Here is a 20978-nt window from a genome sequence, read left to right as displayed (position 1 = left end):
GTTCTGCATGTGGGATTCTGTCCAGAATGACCCATCAGTCAACTTACAGAAAGCTGAAAAAGCATGTGATAACCATTTCTAAAACAAAAGAACAGACTTTTCTCCCTGTTTGCAAAGTGTAGGCCAAAGAAGAGCTTGAACTGAAGCAAGAGAGATTAACATGAGATTAGGGTTAGACTTTAGAGAAAAACTGTGTAGAAGAGTACAGCTAGCTGAGCTCAGGAAGAAACCGCCAGAAAAGATTTAGAGAATCTGCTAGTGGGTTTGGTTTTTGTTTTGGGGTTTTGTTTCTTTTTTCCTTTTCCAGAATCTGCTCAAAGCTAGCTTGGCCACAGTTCATTCTGTTTCGGGGCTAGGGATGAACAGATGACTCTTACTCCTTTCAGCCCTATTTGTTATGACTATCATGTGAACATGAAAAAACAGATAATTTGTGTATCAAGGCAAGCGCTCTATTCCTAACACCGCTTATACCTTACCAGTCCATATAATGAAATCTTGCATTTCCAACAGCAACACATTAACCCATTAATTCATCAGTCTATAAAGCTCTTTTCTCAGTTAAGCACTTCTTTAACAAGAGTCATTTAAACCTTGACAAACCCAAAGCAGTCATTGAAAAGCCAGCTGTAGAAAGACCTTTTTTCATACTCAAGTAATTATTTTAAAGCTCTAAACAAGAACCATATCAACCTTTTCAAATAAGGAATCAGATTTCAGTACTAAATACAAATATATCCATCACAAAATAAGAGAAGTCAGTTTAAGAGCTAGGGAATAAAAGCCCAATGCCTAAGCAGCAACACAAAGACCTGCAATAGCTCAGACTGAGCACACAAAACTAAATTTTATATATACAGTTGTGTATGTGCACACACGTATATACATACACATCTATGTGCATATATATGCACACAGACTACATTTTGGCTCTACGTTTGCAGTGCACTCACTCTGCTCAGTTCTGCTCAGGATGCTTTTCCCTTGCTAAGGGCAGAAGACTCTCTGGCAGCAGTTGTTCCAGAAAGCAGCCAATATACACACTGAAATATAACAGAAGTGGTTTTAGCAAAAGAATATTCTAGTAGCAAAGGGAACAACTGATCAAAAGTACAAAAACCTGATTGCCGGTAACAGACCCATCAGAGCTAGCACCTGTGGAAAAAGTGGTTCCTTAGATTAGAACTGCATGCCAAAATAGGAAAGACATCAGCTCACTTAGCAAACACCTAGGTCACCTACAGAAATCATAGCTTGAAAGAGTCCAGAAAACTGACAACATGAAACCTAATGTTATTCTTTGCATTATTACTCATGAAACAGAAAAACACTAACATCTCACTGTGTCAGAAGAGCTTATTAATACAACAGTACAGTATTTCAAAAATCCCTAACTCCTACAAACAAGCCTATCTTTCTCAATCTCATGCTAAAATTCCCAAACAAATTTGCAATTGCAACATATTTTTGCAACATAATTACATTCTAGTCTTAACAGTAAAATGTCAGAATTCAAGTGCACAGATGTCAGTGAGTTGAACGCATGCAGCGGGTTAGGCTAGACTCTCTTCCAAACCTTGTCTGGAACTTGCTACGGCGTATCAGCAAATTGCTTGCACTTTACACCTGTTTACATTGTTACAGAACTCTTAACTTTCAAACTACATGGTGAGATAAGGCACTAGCTGCAAGACTCAGGAATACATGCTGGCAAAATAATAAAAGTGGTACAAAGAGGAGCTCCAGAGCCACTTCCAAATATATTCAGGCTTCACACTTACTAGGAGCTTTATCCAGTCTCATGTAAGCACTTGAAAGAATACAGGCAAGGATGGAAAACTGGGATGACAATAACATTTATTTTCAGAGTAATCTCAGCAAACAGTTTATACATCTATTTGATAATCAGGTAGATGAGTAAGAAATTTGACATCTTGGAATCCTGCAAGAGGCACTCAGGCTGTTCTGTTAACCAGCCCAAAAAATTACACCAGAAAGCACTTCCATCACCTCTGTCTGAAGCCGATTTACTTCCTATTACCAAGGTTTTTAAGTGCTGACATTATTATTTGCAGAGGGTAGTAGTTTACACAAAAATAATTCATGTTACAAGCTCTGTAAAACACATCTAAAACCTCATTTTCTTCTACTGTAATTTTCTTGGTCATTATCAGATAGCCGTAGTCTCACATTTCTACTTGCTCAGGCATGAGCTATGCTTTTATTATTATTATTATTAAGGTAAGGGGGAGGGAAGGGGAGAATGAATTTTGACTCTTTTCCTCTTGGGGTATCTGGGTTTAGAGCTCCCTGCTATGACTTTTATGTTATGTTGTTCTGAAAGGCAGAAATCAGATCGTTGGTATTCTCATGCTACTGTAACCTCTGCTTTTTAAACTGGTATACAGAGGAGTGCATTCTCCCATTTTGTCTTCTTTTGGAATTACCTTCTTGTTCAAATCCAAGAGACATGATGCAGTGAAAAGCATTTTAGAACCTTTTAAACTGAGCCACTTCCCCCGACACCTCAGAACAACACAACCCAGACTTTTCCCGAGATCCTCTCCTTCTCGGTAGATTCATTCTCTACCACAGCCAATAAATTCAAGAGAAAATAATCAAGAAAAAAAGTATAACCCTGATAAGCAGCAAAACAAAAGCTTCTGAAACAAACCTTCATGTCAGTCATCAAAAATTTTTGTCAGCTTTTACTCTCATTCCGCCTTCCATTTGCCATTCCACTATCTTTTACCTATGTTAATTCTATGTTAATTCAACCTCTTCACAACAAACCCTGCCTTGCTTTCCACATGTAGACAAGAAATAAACGTGGCACAGAATTTGCATAGTTTCCACACAAACTGCTGGTTGGATACATTCCCTATCTGCAAGCAGCCAGCTTGTCGTGGCAGCAACAGAGCCCCAACTTAAACTGGACCTCCAAACACTACCACATACAGGTGTTTTTTGTTATTCAAGGTTATATAACTCAGACTAATGCACTGGAGTATCGTCGATGTAATCCAAGAGGACAATAAAAGTGAAATAAGCAGGTCTTAAAATAATCTCAAAGTATTCTGCAGATACTAGCATCAAATTATAAAGAAGATGTAGCAGTAAAAGTTTTTAAAGTGGTCTGCTGAATTAACTTCAACATCTGAGCAAATGGTTTTGACCTTAAGGAGAGGAAAAACAAAGGCAGTTAGATACATATAAATAGAGATAACTAGAGAAAAGGTTCCCCTCCTTAGAGCTGCCTTGTAACAGATGAAGTTGTTTCATTTGACATATTTGAATTGATTTGAACTACCACCCACTTGTATGACCTCTTCCCTTATAAGATATCCTCCATTTGTTGAAGAATAGGTATCTTTAGAACACAGAACTATTTACTGTACTAATCAAAACAGTAACACTTATATCAGTGATGCCCTCAGGAAATAGTACAAGCAAGTCCATACGGAAAAATAATTTCTTAGTCTAAGAAAAACAGACCAGCTTTTGAGCTGAGAGTAACCAAAACAAGTCTAAGACCCGATGAACAAACTGGTCACACTTTCTATGCACAATCTCAATTTTGTGCAAAAGTTCACTTAATTGAAAATCCATTTCTACTCTTTGTTCCCTTTAATATTCCATATGCTATAGCAAAGTGCTAGCTTTGTACACTTCCCAATTAGTAATTCAGCATGCCCCACTCCTATCTTTCAGAGTCCAGAGGATAGCTCAAATTGCCAAGAATACAATATGCTTGAAAGAGGCAGACAATTAGGATGCTGAACACCTATGCTTCCCTATGTATTTGCAATTCACATTTTAAATCTATAATCCATTTAAAAGAATTATTTTTTCATTTTTATAATTGAAGGTGCTACTTTGCAAACTACAGCAAAAAGGGATGCTCAGTAAAGGTCATCAGGAAAATTCCATATTCCCAGAATAAGCCCCTGAACCACTTGAGCCTACAGGAGTAGTTTATCTTACATGTGGACTAACAACTGTAGGCAAACATGACTTCTTGCCAGTACATTACACAACTGTCTTCTGGAAAGAGAGCAACATTGCAGATGAGGAATCTTGATTTCCAAAAAGACGACGCAGAACAGTGTTTATGTACATGATAACTAAGCACATGGCCTTGATAAATACAAAGTGAATGGCAATTTGCCTGAGCAGAATGGATTTGAGACTCTTGTACAAGGATCTGGGCTTTCTTCCTAGTCTTGCCTAAAGTTAATGATCTGTGGAACAACGCCAGTGCTTTCTAGAGCAAGGAGACCTTGAGCAGTAAGGGACTCTGAAAAGCAGAGACCACTCAGATGAAACAGAATCTGAGGTGGTAATTCCCCTAGCTCCCAGCAGAGCTCTATTCCAGTCCGCAAGGCTGTCAAACAAACAACACATCGTTCTGACAAAAAATTAACAGGCTGACTAGTTTGGTAAACCATACCTTTCCCAATAAACCCATTATTAGTTGTCAGAGGTTTGTAAGGGGCTATAAACACCGAGTATATCGGTTAATAGTTCAGGGAAGCAATGCTGTTATAAAGCATTGTTTGGGCCAAGTTGCTGAGCTCTTGGAGCAGGTAAGGTGAGCTCTGGTCACAAGGAGAGACTGCTCAGCAAATCAAACACAGTTTACATTACAATAAATTGTATGAGAGAAAGGAGAGAGAACTGGGTTATCATCCTAATTCCAAACCCACTTTACCTGTCTTAGTTTTCCCCATTTGAAAAAAGTCACAATTCTTTCTTCCTTTCAGAAAAGTACATGGGAAAGTTTACACCTGAAAATCCATATTATACCTGAAGTGTTCAAATGCATCAGAACATTCTTTCTCTTTATCCCTTTTTACTGTTTAGATTGGTTTCAGGGAGGGTAAAGGGGGACAAAAAAACAAAACAAAACAAAAAAATCCCATCTACCCCCACCTACCCCTCCAAAAATCACCTCAACTCCACATTTGCAACAGCAAACTGGACACTGCAAAGAAAGTAAATACTTTCTAGCTCCAGGTGAGCAAGAGTGATTTCCTACCACCATTTCACCAAACTTAGGTCACTGACAAGAGTCTGGAGATAGTAGGGACATTTTATTTAAGACTGAAAGTCAAAACCATTTGTACCTTTCCAGTAGTCTACTCAGAGAATATCAATAGTGCTTATGAATGGAACTGTCCACATTTCCCAAAGGGCAGTGCATAAAAGGATTTTTCCTGCTGCCTTTTTGTGCCTTTGTTTTGCTGCTCATGTCAAGGACATGACATGGGAAAGGGAGGAGTAGACAGGATATGCCATGAGCTCTGTTATTACTTTAACTTTGCATTTTCCAATAGGAAACCACGACAGGGAGGGGAAGAGTCTCACAGGAAGCTTTCCATACTGTAAGTCACAAGCTTGCTCCTGAACCTTTCCAAACATGCTCCTATGATTACCTCCCAACCCATACCAACCTTTAGTTACCACCTTAACTAACTTCTCTTAAAAGCTTCCACTCTAATGCTTCATGAATAAACGTTAATTCTGTTTTGTCCTAACATTAGATAAATTCCTTAACACACCAGCTGTTTCCAGTCAAACCAATTTAAAACATGAATTTATCACTATAAACAAAGACAAATGTAAGTTAATCCAAAGTAAACCAGAGAACTAAAAGCACAGATTTGCATCATTCACTATACTTACCATATACAAACTATAGTAAGTAGAGCTTTTAAATACATCATTTATTTCCACATCTCATTGTGTAAATTCAAGCCAAGCAGCTGCTTGTACTAAAATATCCATTACTCATCACTTTCAAGAAGATGCCAACATCAATGCAATGATGCTTGGTGTATTAGTTTTGCCATATCTAGCATTTATGTAGAAAGCTCTACAGAGGCGGGTTTTTTGTGGTCCATATTGGTTTTTTTACACAAGTGTTTTACAATCACCTATCGATGCCAGTCTCTGTAATCAAGGAAAACTATTACTTTCTAATTTCTAGAAATGGGAAAGTGCTTTTTCTTAGAATTCCTCTTAATGCATGCCAGCCAAGAACTACACTTCCATTAGGCCTTCTCAGTTTTTCTGCATAGTTCTTACCACTGCAACAGCTTCTGTCCTTGCTTTAACAGCCTGCCTACCAAAAGAACAAGACAGATGGAAATGACTAGTCTTTCTGCTTACTCCTGGAATCACATTTAGGGGATAGGGATTGCTGAGATTACGCTATTATCTCTTCCTCAGAAAAGCTTATTATTATATGCCAGTAGTGTAGAAGAAAAAAATCTGAAAGTCTAATACAAAGCACCAGAGAACTTTCCAGAGATGTCTAAACATACAACCATGTACAATATTTCAGAGGTAGAGCCCTGAAATGCTATAAAGGTAAATGCAAAAAAATCTCATTGACAAAATTGTCTTAAAAAAAAGAAAACAACCTTCATATTATTTTTCCTCTGAAGTTCACACAGGTTAAACTGTCTATTGTTAATTCATGATCATTTTAAGCTAGTTAAAATGCTAATGATAACAGCACAAACTCCTGTCAGGCTTTGCCATAAATTCCCATATGCTTGCAACCTCCATGGCCACAGACACTCAAGTAGCAATTTCTCCACTTTTCCCACACTTCGAATTGACACTTCTTACTTGGAAACTAGCAGGGTGGAAGAAGCACAAATAGTCTGAAAAGGATGGTATTTCTGCCGGGAGGTACTAGCTGTGTAACAAAGACTTTTTTATTAAAAAAAAAAAAAAAAAGTTTCTATTTAGGTTTATGACAGTGTTTTCATTTTTAGGATACACATAGTTCAGCTCCAGATCCTTACGAATACCTATTCAGTTTTTATATTAACCACTTCTACTTTTCTGCTTCCCTCTTGGCTTGGGGACATGCTTCTAAATAACCTCATCCAGTTTATTTCCCAAAATAGGTGGCACATCGCTTTTCCTAGTCTTAAAGACCTCTGTTTTTCCCAGCTCAAGACACAGAAGCTTTTTACTCTTAGTCATGGTAAGATGTTAGCCAGTGAAACAAGTAGCAGATGGTTGCTGAGGCTCTTTTGCTATAGCTATCTATATAAATCCTTCCCCCACCAGATACAGTCCATGCAGGCCTGAAAAACAGGAAGCCTATTTAACAGAATAGTGCAGCTGAGTAATGGGTGCTTGAGTGCTACTGATAAGCAGCTTGATAACAAACCAATAATTGAGATTTCTGTAGTCCAAAGGACTAACAAAGTCTATGCAAGATACCTGCGGCACTGTACAAAGAGGACATGCAGAACAGGAAGCATCCAAGTAATACAGCACAAGCTGAGCACGTGGTGCTGCTACGGGCTGGCACTTCAGGGACTGCTTAGCTGGATAAAAATCAAACCAGAATCCCTTAAAACTGAAGGAGCATACAGTAGAAAGCAAATGACATAAGATAATGGGGAATTGATTAAAAGGTAAATGTGTGTTTGAGTTTTGTGGTTTGTCCTAACCTAGCAAAACTATGCTTGCTAGCTGCCAGACTGCCACACACCTAAGCAACAAATCCAGTGACAAGAGACTATTTACATGGCTGAGATAGGAAAGGGCAGAGCATGGAGAGAGCAATTACTGTACTTGGTTTCCCCCATAGCTCCCACTTCAGCAGGCCTCTCCCTTAGCTCTGATACCAATCAAAGCTGTTCAAATCCAAATCTCCAATCAGATCATTGGAAACTTGTTTTTCTAATGACAGGTATTTCTATATAAGCAAGTATTTTTGCCATCCAGCACTTCCCCAAACAACTACTTTAGCGTTCACACACACTTTACATATGATGTATGCCTTCTCCCTACACTGTCACCACCGCAGCACATCTCTGGATGCTCTTTACGTCTATTCATCCTGTCCAGTTCCTTCCTTGCAGTCTCAGCAATTAAGTAAAACAGTTCCTCTCATTATTTCTGTGATTAAAGCTAGCTCTTCATATTTTGTAATAAAAAAAGCTTGATGAATTTAAAGATAATGCTGCCTAACAGGGCGCAGTAAGATATCAAACACCCAATCATCACTACAAGTGCAGCTACCACAACTTAACAGTGAAATGCAAGATAAGCAACACAGTGATTTATTTTAAACTAGAATCAATTATTGTCAGAGGGAGAATTTTGCCACACAGCATACCTGCTTACACACATTTCACCTGATTCTGCAGTATACTCGTATACACGCTTTGAGATCTTTGCAAATCAATTCTGGCATATTAATTTAGGCTTTTAAAGAGCTAGAAGATGGTTTGCACACCTTGCAGCCACTAAAATCTCATACTGTAACCTTCTCTGATCCTTTCAGATAAGCATGCTCATCTCAGATAGGAAGTTGTATACAGAAAGCTTTTCAAGAAAGTTAAGTATCAATTTTGACTTTTCGAGTAGCAATTTACTCTTTAAGGATTTTGTCCGTACTACCCAAATTTGTTAAGTTTTATCTTTTACAAGAGTCTTTTAAATGCTGGCAACAGAACATAGGCAAATATCATAGTAGCAACCTCATGCAGGTAATAAACTCTGCCTAGAATTCAGTTCTAGAAACTAAAGCAATTTTTAATCTGTGGGATTCTGCCCCCAAGGAAGAGTAACTGGTAGCATATTGTTCTCATCACAGATGTTCATAATTCGCATACCACTTTCCATTCTATTAAGCTATATTGTCAAAATATAGGCTTCTTGAAAGGTATTAACAGTGGTACAAAAACTCCAACAGCTTCAAGATTCAAGATTGATAGCGTATGAAACACTAAGCAGAGCGTTTTAAGAACCTCTACAAAATACTCATTCATCTATCTGTTTTCATCATTTTGATGAGAATTTCCCATATTAATGATGAGTAGATTTTTTTAAATCTTAGCATATTTAAGACATGTTTATGAAAGAGCCTTCATACTTCTTTTATAAAACTCAATTGAAGTTTGGAAGGTTTCATCATTTAATAGCATTAAGGTATTCCAGATAAAACTACAACAATGTCTGTACATAGCTAATATGTTTTAATATAATTTTACTCAAACATCATGGATATTTAAAAGCAAATGTATACAAAACCTTCAGCAATTATATTGGCCTCAATTCTCACTAACTGATGCATAGAAATTTCAAATATCCTTATCACAAGAAGTTGGCTGAATTTTTCTTCTATTTTTAATTATAGGAGAAAACATCTTTTATGTCCTTCTATTAGTAAAGCTTTGACAGGATAAACTATGCTGTAGTCTGTTTATGTAAATTAGTATGATAAATCCCTGTTGCTAACTGTATTATTTAATCCTGAGCCCAAAAACCTAAATAACTTCTTTAGACTAAAACAGCATTAAAACTAACAAAAGTTATTTACTTAGTTAGAACATTGGCTTACCGTGTAAATGCCAATTCTACAAACAGCAAATGAGAGCTGGATACATTCAGACATAGTCTAAAGAAATTAAAAGAGACATTACCAAGAATTCTGCTTACTAAAAATTCAAGTTATTCTCTCATCTCTCCCCTCTCCCCCAAAAGAAACACCTGATGGTATTCTACTATGCTTTTGCTATAAAGCAGTACAAAGCAAGGTAAGAAAAATACCATACAAATTCACATTATTCAGATACTTACTATCTTTCATATAGAAGCAGCTGCTAGCATCACTGCACTTACTAATACAGTACTTCATTATAGGCTTTAAATTACCCAGTGCTCCCCAAAATGCCCATATACCACATTAACATTTTGCATGCAAGCTTTCAGTCCCTTTTACTTTAATCAACCTTGGTTTGAAGACAGTCTGTAAGAGACATCCTAATAGTCAGATTGATGTACCTTACAGCTTCTTAGTGGTACTTAGAGAGGCTTTCATGCTAAATACCATCTTCTCTCCCCAAATCATTCAAATTCTTTCTCCATATCGCAAAATGGTGTGCACGTACACCTTGATGTTCCTGTATTTCTGAAGATGCACATCTTGAATTCCCTGAGATTTCTCACATTTAAAACAGAACTCTTTACCATTTTGAACATTTAATCTAGTCTTGCAGCTGTCAATAAACATATTAAAAATTTTTACCCTGAACTTGCTCAACTTCCAATCTGTTGTGATGCCACAATTCTACGTCTTCTGGCAGTCACCCAGAGAGGCTGACGATGGACTATGAATTTCTGACGAAACAGATGAGAAAGACTTTCTTTAAACAGTATTAAGTAATCAGAAAATAAATCCAACTGCCCCCACCAAAACAGACCTTTTGTAAGCTTGCCATTTTTGATATATAGTCAGGCACAACAGAACAGGCTTACAATGATTTACTGAGGACAGTAATTGAGGAATTCTCTTCTCACTGTGGGCAAAAGTTTAAAGCACCTGAGTGGAACACTTCTACCATATGTTTACCACGTTCACACATCAGCCACACATACTTTATGATCCAAAGTGTTAGATACCAGAGGCTTTATACAGCATCCGTGGAACAATTTCTTTCTTTGCCTCTTACTTTCTACTACTACCCGCTTTCCCCATAAACTTCCAAGTGAATTACCTACTAATTGGAATCTTGATTCAAAAAGTCAAAAGCAGCTCTTATGAAGCATATGACTAAAAAAATAAAAATGCACTAACACTTTTCTTTTGTTGTAACTATTAAAATTTTAAACAAGCAATATCTCATTGAAGTGTCTGAATATCAAAAGGAGCAGCAAAAGAACCTGGAAGTAAACCTCAGTGTGACTGATTAGCTATTCTTACTGTAAGCAAGCTAAGATATTACTACCAATAAGGGAATATTGCTTAAAAATGTCATTTTAATTGCCAATATTTCTTTTTTTCAGCTTTCAGAACAAATACCTAATTCTATGACTTGTGCTCCCACTTCCCCATGGAGGAAAAAAAAAAAACCATAGAAAAATAGGAACAGAACTGAATTTGAGAAATTTTCCACTACACAAAGTGTTCAGGTAGAGTGGGGGTATAAACTGTACCCAGACTAAACCTGACAATATTTGTGCACTTTGTTCCAAAGGTTCCAGTGACAAGTTTCCCAAGCAATATAGTCCAGTGCTTCATTATGCTCACTGCTAGAAAGTTTCCTAATGTTTAACTTGAGTCTGCTGCAACTTAAGCCCCTACTTAAACACAGGATGACATATATTTTGATCTGTATTTTCAGTATTTTTCATGACAGATCCTGTAGTGATGGAAGATCAACCATTATATACAAAGTAAAAGATTATTTCTCGTTGCAAACAAAGTAACTGTGCAGCAGCAGTATACTATTACAGCTCCTCAATATATATCATTAATTTCTATTATAGCCAGCACAATTATAAACTTTCTTTTTAAATTTGTTCAATACATCCAGGCTTTACTGGGTATATTTTATTCATAAGGGAACATTTTATTTGTAAGGGAACTAAGTGGCATTTCAAATTCCACAATGGAGACCTGTGGACTATTGCTTCAGCAGAACAGAGCAAGCTGCATCTTAGTTCCACTGCTCACCCACTGAAGGATTTGCTCCTGTTGATGTTTTTTTAAACTAATAAGCTATTACAGGCAGGATTTCTAAAATTATCTCATCTTCCTACAGTCACACGCAGTATCAGTGAATGCATCCCCCATCCACTTCCCAATAGATATTAAGCTAACTCCTTCCCCAAGCCTCCAAGACAATACCTATTATCTGCAAACTATAGCATGGAAAAAATCATTAATTTAAATGCTGCTGTTATTAGCTTCTCACTTGTATTCAAACACAAACCCAAAAAAGAAATTGACATAAACTCCATACTGTTTCTGTTTAGTCACTGGGCAAAACAGCTAACAAATACTGAGAATTAATTTAAATAATTAGATTATTAGAGGCTATCATACAGACTAGCACTCATCACATACATACTAATTCTGTGATCATCTGCTACAATGGGGAAATCGAAGTCTGACTAAGAAAGCTGATATTTGTAATCTTTCACAACTTCAGTTTATTTTGTACTACACAACTGGGCAATAAAACAACTCTTGGAGAATTTGTATTTCATTTACTTACAGTTTAGTGTTGCTTTCTGAAATGGTTTTACGTGGTAAGCATGAAAGCAAAAGAAAAAAATCATTTAAAAATGTATCTACAAGTATTACAAAGTTGTTGATTCAACTCTTCAAACACTTACTTTTAAGAGAAGCCAGTTAACATATCAAAAGTGAGAAAAGGAGTCTCCAGGTTGAGTAAGCCAAAGTAAGCATGCATCCCTGTCAATATGCACCCTTCTGCTTAGACAAACAGTCATCTCAAACATTAATTTCTTGAGCTGGAAATTAAACTTGTGACTAATAATTGATATATATTTTCCAAAACTTGAGTTATTTTAATTACATGTTGTAAAAAATGTGACTTCATAATGACTTGGAAATATACATCTGCATTGCAGTTGTGAAACCTTTCATTCACCACATACATTTATTCTGTCCATATTTCAAGTATTCCACTAATTCTGAATATTAGGACAAAATAAGGTTCATTATATGATGCTGCAGAAAAAAAATCTCACATAGTTACTGACACAATGAATTTGTGCATTGCAAACTAGTGGGTACCTGTGTCTGACCTATCTCTATATTTAATACATACAAAATGAAGTTCCTGTCCATAATATTTACAAGGGAGTAAATCTTGAGGAGACTAAATACAGCATGTTCCACAACTGACCACTTACAGTTGAAATCACTGTTTGAATACTGGTCTCAAGATCCTAGATGGGCATCAGGCCCTGCTGAGGGGGGTCTTAATTAGCTTCTTGGACAGGAAATAAAAGGCTTGACATCTAACAGAACGGCAGGGGCTAGTAGCGTCATTTTGCCAACCAAAAGGAACGTTCATCTTTATCCCAGTTTGCCTTGCCATAATTCTAAATGAATTGTGGATTATTCAGTTCAAAGACCACAAAACACAGAAAGCAATATGACAAAAGGAAGAGGGTTTTTTTTATGGTCATGTTCTGCTTTACCAAGATGAAGAATGAGATGTCCTCCTATTAATTTACATTAAAAAAAAAAGCCAGAAAAATTCTCAGAGTTCACATTTTGAAGAATAATGTGTAAACACCTCAAAGCATGCACAACTATACTACAACAGGGGCAAGAACTTTGACTAAGATTACTGTTTGTGAAGCCTGTGTGCTGAATTCCAAGTGGTACCTTGAATACTCCTCTATCTGCTCAAGATGACATAACCCTTTAGCACATTCCATTAATAACATTTCTAATTTAAACTCTGGAAATTCTCCTTTAACAGAGTTCTTCAGGGATAAAGGACATACAGAAGAGTTTCACATTCTCCTTCAGTGATGCCTAATTAGATCTTTAAAATACCATGCTTCATGTTTATAAACATTACAAAAAGATATCTGAGGTTTATGACTAGCAGAAACCTGATGCTGATGGAAAGCCAATGATATTTGAACAGGAAATAGGAGTGGTTCCAAGAACTCTCTTGTCGTCACAAAAAGTAATCAAGTGGATGCACTAGAGAACAAGGCTCTCCCCTTTTTCAGCCAATATTCTCACTAGAATGGTTTTCCATGTCATTTTCCAAGACTTCAGTGGTTCATACAGTGAAAGATGCAGATTAGCCAACACAAAATTAATAGCTGCAAGAACAGCACAGACATTTCTTTAAAGTTATGAATTTTTTTCTTGTCTTGCTGAAACCTGAAACAAAGGAAGTTTCTAAGAAAGAATAAAGCCCTAGTAAAAGAGATAACATCATTACTCTGCACTCCACATAGGCTGTCAGTTCAGTTTCAGGTTCACTCAGTGTTGGGGGCCTTAGATCTAAAGTCATAAATCAGCTAAGATACAAGCGCTGGAAGGCCAATAGCCTCTGTTCACATGTCGGGGCAGCACCTCTAAGCAGAAGGAACACTTTAGCTATATGTTCCTGGAGCAGATTAAGTATTTTCCTAAATTCCTCTGAACCCAAAGTCTCAATTCCTGTGCAGTCAATCCAATTCTACCTACACTGGGGAGTAGTCTTGGACACCACATAGAATATCTATTTTCTAAGAGCAATATCCTAATCTGAAACTAAACCTTGCTCTTCCCTCCACAAGGAGGGATGGAGATGCTTGGCACACAGCCTAAGCACCAGGACACACAGGGAACACACAGGGAACCATCTTTCACTGATGCATCCTTCACAGATTCCAAGAATCACAACTTCAGGATCTCCACAAAGCTGCATTCACACCTGAACTTCGTGTTTAATATGTCCTAATGGACCTATTTTCCAAGAAACTATACTCATTTTGGTCTCCCTAACATTACTGCATAATGAGACCCATAACGCTGGGAAAAAGCAATTTCTGCATGATTTTTATGTGCAATCAACTACCATCAAGTTCTTTCATTGGGAGAAATGACTTCTTGCCTATTCACTTTCTCTTCATGATTACAGACCTCCAATATCCCTTTCGTCACACCATTCAGTTGGCTCCCTCTTCAGACTGAAGAGCTACAACTACTTCACCCCTCCTTGTATGAAAGCAATTGTTTTCTTTTGATTGCCATGTCATCCTTCTCTACATCTTCTTTGGTTTTACAATATTGTTTCCAAGACAATGCAATCAGAAATGCAGTGTTTAAGATGAGAGCAAACCTTGCATATAAGCACTATCAAAATGGCATTTTCCTTCTTTTTCTTTTCTAATAGCAGTCAACAATCTAGATGCCTCCTTGATAGCTGTCAGTGGTGAGGTAAGGGTCCTCTTTCACCCTCCTGAGTGCTTCTGGTATTTTAGATGCTATCAATGCATTTGTATAGAAGACATTCCATAGAAATGGCTTATTCCTTCCACTATAAATATGTATAACTTTGCATTTAATCACTGAATTGCATCTGCCATTTTATCACCAACAACAAAAGTAGTAGTATGAATTTTTCCCAGGTTCAATACACGCTCTTGATTTCTCTCTGCATCCGCCCATCCCCAGTATATACAGTTTATACCACTAGACATGAGCATGAAATCTCATGTAATTGTAATCTCTGCATTCTCCTCTCTCTCCTACTGTCTGCCACAACAGTACTATCAACTCTCATTTATTAAACCTATTACTGACAGTTTACCAAAAAATTGAAGCAATTAAAAATGAATTTTACATCTCTACTACAGACAAAACCATATAATGTAAGACTGGGCAGTAGTTGCTGCAAAAAGAAAAGAGAAAACAGATACTTCTTTCATATAAAAACTCCAACTCATAATAAAAAAAAAATGCAGGCTTACTTTCCCCATGTTAAAAATTCCTACTGGCTCTTGCATGCCACCTGCTTTTCTTGACTCTCTATGTCAACAGCTAACGTGGTCCTGTGAACAATTCTTTTCTTCTACTCCTTCCCCAAAAACATACACCATAAAAACAAAGCATTATATACACATTCATGTTCTTCCTGCTGTTTGCCCTTACAAGCAACAAAGCTATAAGGCAGGACAGTGTCTAAACATAAGGGGACTTGTCAAATAGACTTCCTGCTTTGTGTCTCTTCCTCAGATAGCAGGAAGCTACTTACATCTTTGAGTTGGCAGCTAATACAGTCACCTCACCAGGCTGCCAGCGAGCCAAAAGGAAAGTTCTGTACTCTGAAGAAATCCAGCACGAGATGAGCCAATCACTTCTGTCCTCAAAGACTTACAGTAAGACAGTTTGCATTTCAAAAAGATTTGTTGCACACAAAGTAAAAAAAGCAAAACTATCACACCCAAAGTATTGAGCCAACACTCAAACAATCACAAGATTTTAAATACTGCTCATATTTTTTCTTTACGGCTTTACAGCTGTATGGGCCCACATTCACACTTCTAAGTTTGAAGCTATGAGTCCCTAAAAATGCTTCTTCTGTTAAGTGAAAGCTGATACCCTCATGTAATTGCATAACTTCAGCATGCAGGTTTAATGAGAGTAAGTATCATAAGCTGGCAATATTCAAAAGTATGAGCCAATGAAGAGGAGAAAAAAAGTAGTTAGCACCGAATATTAGCAGGAATATGCTGCCCTTTAGATGCAGATTTTCTCACTTATTAACAGCTTGCATTTCTAACCTTTTGTGAAATTTATTACCATTCTGCCTCAAGCTACAAGCACTGACTGAAAAATTTAGGAGAAGCATACTGCAGAGCAACACAGGGCCCAACCCACATCAAATCTTGGGAATAATTCACAAGAATAAATATAGCTATTTGTAACAGACTAACACATTTTCAGAAACTGAAACACGCTTTTGATGTAATAGCATCTACTATTCCAAAGCAGTTCTCATCACAGAGGAGGCAAAGTAATTTGATTTTCGGAGTTCTAATTCACTTGTTCCTTCACTGTGTGCATTTGAAAAGACAAAATTTCTGGAGCTCCAGTACTTGTATGATCTCATAGAATCTTCTCCTGGAAGTTATAATCACATTAAAGCATTCTTTTGTTTTCCCCAGGAAGCTATATTGAGTTTTCATGTTTGTAACAGCCACCTTGGAATCAAAAGTTTACCTGGGGAATTCAATAATGCTTCCTATTGCAGGAAGGTTTCAAGTTTTTCAAGTTTTTTTTTTTTTTTTAATCAAGGTTTCACTTTTATTATCTCTCGCAAAGGAATTTTGCTTCTCCTCTATTCACTCATCTGTCTTCAGACAGATGATTAGGTTCCACTACATTAAGTCAACAATATTTTTATTGCTCATTCTAACAGCTGATAACATCTTTCATTCAGCAAATACTCCCTGCAACACTGGTTAGGTAGATCCTACCAAGGAGGAAAATTTGTTTTTAAGAGCACCTCTCTTTCAGATCTTCAGCCAAACCTGGTTCTCAAACTCCCATACTTACTTAAAACAGAAACAAGTTCATTCAGGGGAGATTGCTTCCCAGAATTAACTCCACCTGCCACTCCCAGTTGATTCAGGTTTGAATGTTATGCTGAAATAGCAACAGAAACCTATCTACAACAACTTCTTTAGTTTAAGTCTCAGAAAATCTGTTTTTAATGTCTTTCTACATTTGCTGCTATGCTGGTGCAGTAAGTATTCAGAAAAAGCAGCAGCCTCACTCCCAGGTAAGGTGACCCTGACTATGTCTACATTAGCAACTACCACATTAGTAGTACAGCAGAACAGGACTGGTACTGAAGACCAAATATTCACACGGTGTACCTTCAGGGATTTTATTTCAGGCTAGTTCTGATCTGATCCTGCAGGACTACCCAGCAGTTGAGTCTAATCTGATTTAATCTGAGGGGGTGGGGGGAGAAGTTTGTGATCTGTGACCACTCTGCAATGCAAACCCAAGTAAAATAAGTAAGGATGATCAAGAGTCACATCAGAAGTTCCCATCTCACTCAAGCAGTCTAGATGCAAGCACCCTGTATACTAACCAATTTGACACCTGTTAGTTGCCTTTTTTTCCTCACATTCATATCTTTATCTCGAAAGAACCATCAGACCCCTCATCCTTGTGCCTAACCAGCTTCATAAACTGAGGGATACTAACTCTAACAGATCAAAGACTGGAGACTCCAAGACAGCCCAATAGTTCTCATAGCAACATGACCTCCCCTCTCCCCCCCCCCCCAAAAAAGCACACATACACATGATGAGAAGGAGGTTTATCAAGTGATAAGAGGGCAAGGTTGCACACACATTTGTTGCTAATGTTGCAGGTGACTGATAAAACACCTGCATGCACCTGGAAGGAAAAACTCAAGAGTTCCTACTGTGAAATTCTCACCATCTCCTCCTCCTCCTGCAAAGGACACTGGTTTATGAAGCGTCAATGAAGAAAAATTCTAACCTTGAAACAGATGCTTTGATAATGCCCTCTGTAGCATAAAAACACTTGTCAAGGTCTACAGAGACCAAACGATAGAACAGGCAATTGTGATGGTAAGACAGGATCTAAAATAGATCAAGATCACTTAATAGTTCTAATCTCTCTTTATTATCACTTTCCAAGTCAAATTCATCTTTGAGTCCAATTAAATAAAAGGGAAGTATACTTACAGTAGGTTTTCCAGGACAGGGAAGTTGCTCAGAAACTTTTTCCCTCTCCTGCTAGTAGCATTTGCTTTTTTAAAAGCAAACAAAAGCAACCCCGTACCACTATATGATACATGCAGCTTTCTGAAATGCCTTGCCCAAATCCTAACTATACAGAATTTGCATCAAGACCATCAAGAGGAAATCACTCCAAGGCCTCTTAGTCTAAAATGTGAAAGTTTAGTTTGATTTATTCATAACCCATCTAAATTTTTGGCTTCCATGTGCAAGTACACAAATAAAATAATTCACAACAGCTAATAAATGTACAAAACTATATTTAAAAAAAATCCCAATCCAAGCAAAGACACTACTCTAAGAAGGATGTGTGATCTCTTGACTTTGCAACACTAATATTTCTGCTCAAGCATGAGAAATATCACTAGCTGATGAGGTTTTCCATGCAAGAAGTGTTATCTTCAGCTTCAGGTTGAGATATATTCCTTATTATGGAAGGTTTTGCCCCCCAAAAAATGTTTATATGTGAATAAAAGACACTACATAATATATGGTGCAATTTAAGAATAATTTAAAGGTTACGTATTCCCACACTAGAAATGCTTAAATACAAGATGAAATAGGTTACCAACTTCATTTTTACAAACTCTCAAGCCAATATATATTCATTTCTTGAATTTTTTTTTCTTTTTTTGTGAAGTCACATTGATTCAAATTTTTCCAACATCCTCTCAAGTACTTTCCAATAGACCTACACAGATCAGGCTGATACACGCAACTGTTCAATGTAAGTAACTTTTCCAGTGTAGAGGATGCCACTGAAGAAGTATATTGTGAAATCCTACTCAACAGCTTAAAATTTGCATTGCAAGTATCACACACAGAAATCAAAGCAGTGCCATTGTTTTCCTGTAAGTTTTCCAAGTAAAAACTGAAAGATTAGTCACGTGCCATGCTCTTCACAAGATGCACCATGCCATAATTTAAATTAAGCATAGCCTACTGAACGTAGGCCAGCCAGTGCGAGTCTATATACAAAGTATAATCCTTACAAATAGAAGGCAGAAAGAAAATAGCAGAAGATTGTCGCAGATATACCACAGGTTTACGTATTCACAGAAAACATACTACTCTATACTCATGCAGCTATGTCAGCACGGTATGTTTTATAGGAATAAATATAGGAAGAGGAATAAATTGTGAGTAAAAGGTGCCTCTATACAAATACAGTTAGATTCTTTTCTAGATGCTGAAATAGGCCTAGCTATGCTATTAAAAACCACTACACACTCAACACTAAGTAGCTATTCCCATATAAAAGCACAACTAAGATCAGGCCCAAAAGCCTCATCTTGTTATTCAAGATATAGAGACCACTTCTACCATTCTATTACAATGCAAACCCAGACCATAACACCACAGAAGTTACTCTTCTAATATTAGCACTAGTATGCCAGAGATCAAACGGCTTTAGCAATAAGTCATGGATCACAAAGGAGTAGGAAAGGTCTGTATAGATTCCACATATATGTCCTAATAAACTCCAGGACAGCAGATCATGGTCTAGGTTGGCTACAACTGACTTGGCTTTGAGCATATTTTGAACATCTTGAATGTCCCACTGACATTTGCAGGTTCTGCAAATGTTCAGTATTTCTTGTGATCAGCTTTTTAAAGGAGAAGTTATCAAAACAAATGAGCTGGCCAATGCACTAACATTTCTACCATAATCCTTTATGCTTAAGGAGAGCTCCAAGATGCATGGCACCAAGATATCAGGAAAAGAACCCATCCTCTAAGAGTCTGGGAAGAAACCACCAAAGGTAGACTCCATGTGGAAATTGAATGACTCCTGAATCTGCTGCAGCAAACCTCACCACAGTTACTCTAGCCTTCTTCTACTGAACTTCCTCACTTTACCACACCACTAATTAAAACTTTACCTAAGGCTCTGCAGCCAGAAACAACTGCATCCTTTGCCCTGCCAGCTGCTTCACATTAAAAGCAGAGGAGAAAATCTTCACTGCCTCCAGGCTGCCACACATGTGCTCAACACGAGCAACCAGCAAAGGGATGCCTATTTGGGTTCTGAAGCCTACCTAGGTGAAAGATTCCACCATAAACGCCTAAGACTTAGAAGCATAATACTTGCTTAATGTACCTACCCTTTTGCTTCTGGTCTTAGGAAAATACGGAGGTGGTTGTTCTGTATGTCCATATTATAGCTGTGAGTCTTGCATCAATAGCAATAGGCCCATCTCTATTCTAGGGCAAACTGTGTCAACAGTTTCACCTTCCAGGCTGCAAGTGGGCTGTAGAAATTAACTTGCCTAATTTCCTTTTCTTATTGTTTTTTTTTTTTTGTGTGTGTGTGTGTGTGTGTTTTGTTTTGTCAGAGCACTTTAAGATGCCTGAACTGATCATCCTTTACCAAAAAAAGCCATTTCATTTACTACCATTTACAGAGAAAGGGGAAGGAGGGCCAGTCTCATGCATCCTGTGGAGATGAGGAATGGAAGGGGAAGACCTCTGTAATAAATGCGAGAGAACATACCTGACTTGACCTGCCAGAGTTTGTTTCCATATACATAAACCCAAAAAAATTAAAACCTTCTTTTACTTTTGGGGGAGGTTTTTTTACTTATACTTTGGTATAGAAGAGTTGATGACAGATGCAACAAGCACTCTCAAAATCAAAAGACTCCCCATACAGTGTAACATGTATGTTCTTCCTAGTAAGAAATGGTGGCCTGTGAGAAATGAAGACATCTTTTCATCTTCAGTTGCCCCAGAGCTTCAGCAGACCAGCATCCTGTTTGAGCCATAACCCCCAACTCCTTGCTTTTGTCTTTTATAAAAAGTTAGCTTGGCTGATTTGTAGCAACCTTCACACAGAAATGAGACCTCCTCAAGGCCTAATCTATCTCACAATGCATGTTATACATACAGCACTGCATGAA

At 37.5% G+C, this 20978-nt stretch overlaps 1 protein-coding gene across 3 annotated transcripts in view; it reads right to left on the bottom strand.

Annotated features, from left to right (window-relative positions):
- Positions 1-20978, bottom strand: part of ARL15 (ADP ribosylation factor like GTPase 15) — a 219962-nt gene that overhangs the window by 197396 nt on the left and 1588 nt on the right. For 2 of the 3 annotated variants that reach the window (XM_062599814.1, XM_062599815.1), the window contains exons 2-3: positions 10061-10152; positions 9374-9430 (exon numbers count right to left, since the gene is read on the bottom strand). The exons of the other annotated variant lie outside the window; for it this stretch is intronic. In XM_062599814.1, the coding sequence (XP_062455798.1) occupies positions 9374-9427 (54 nt within the window). In that variant the 5' untranslated portion in view covers positions 9428-9430; positions 10061-10152. The remainder of the gene's footprint in view (positions 1-9373; positions 9431-10060; positions 10153-20978) is intronic. 3 annotated transcript variants of the gene reach the window in all.

Source organism: Rhea pennata, chromosome Z (genome assembly GCF_028389875.1).
Source record: "Rhea pennata isolate bPtePen1 chromosome Z, bPtePen1.pri, whole genome shotgun sequence".
Lineage (NCBI taxonomy): Eukaryota > Metazoa > Chordata > Aves > Rheiformes > Rheidae > Rhea > Rhea pennata.
Note: the sequence above shows the minus strand (reverse complement) of the source record. Positions and strands in the feature narration are given on the sequence as shown.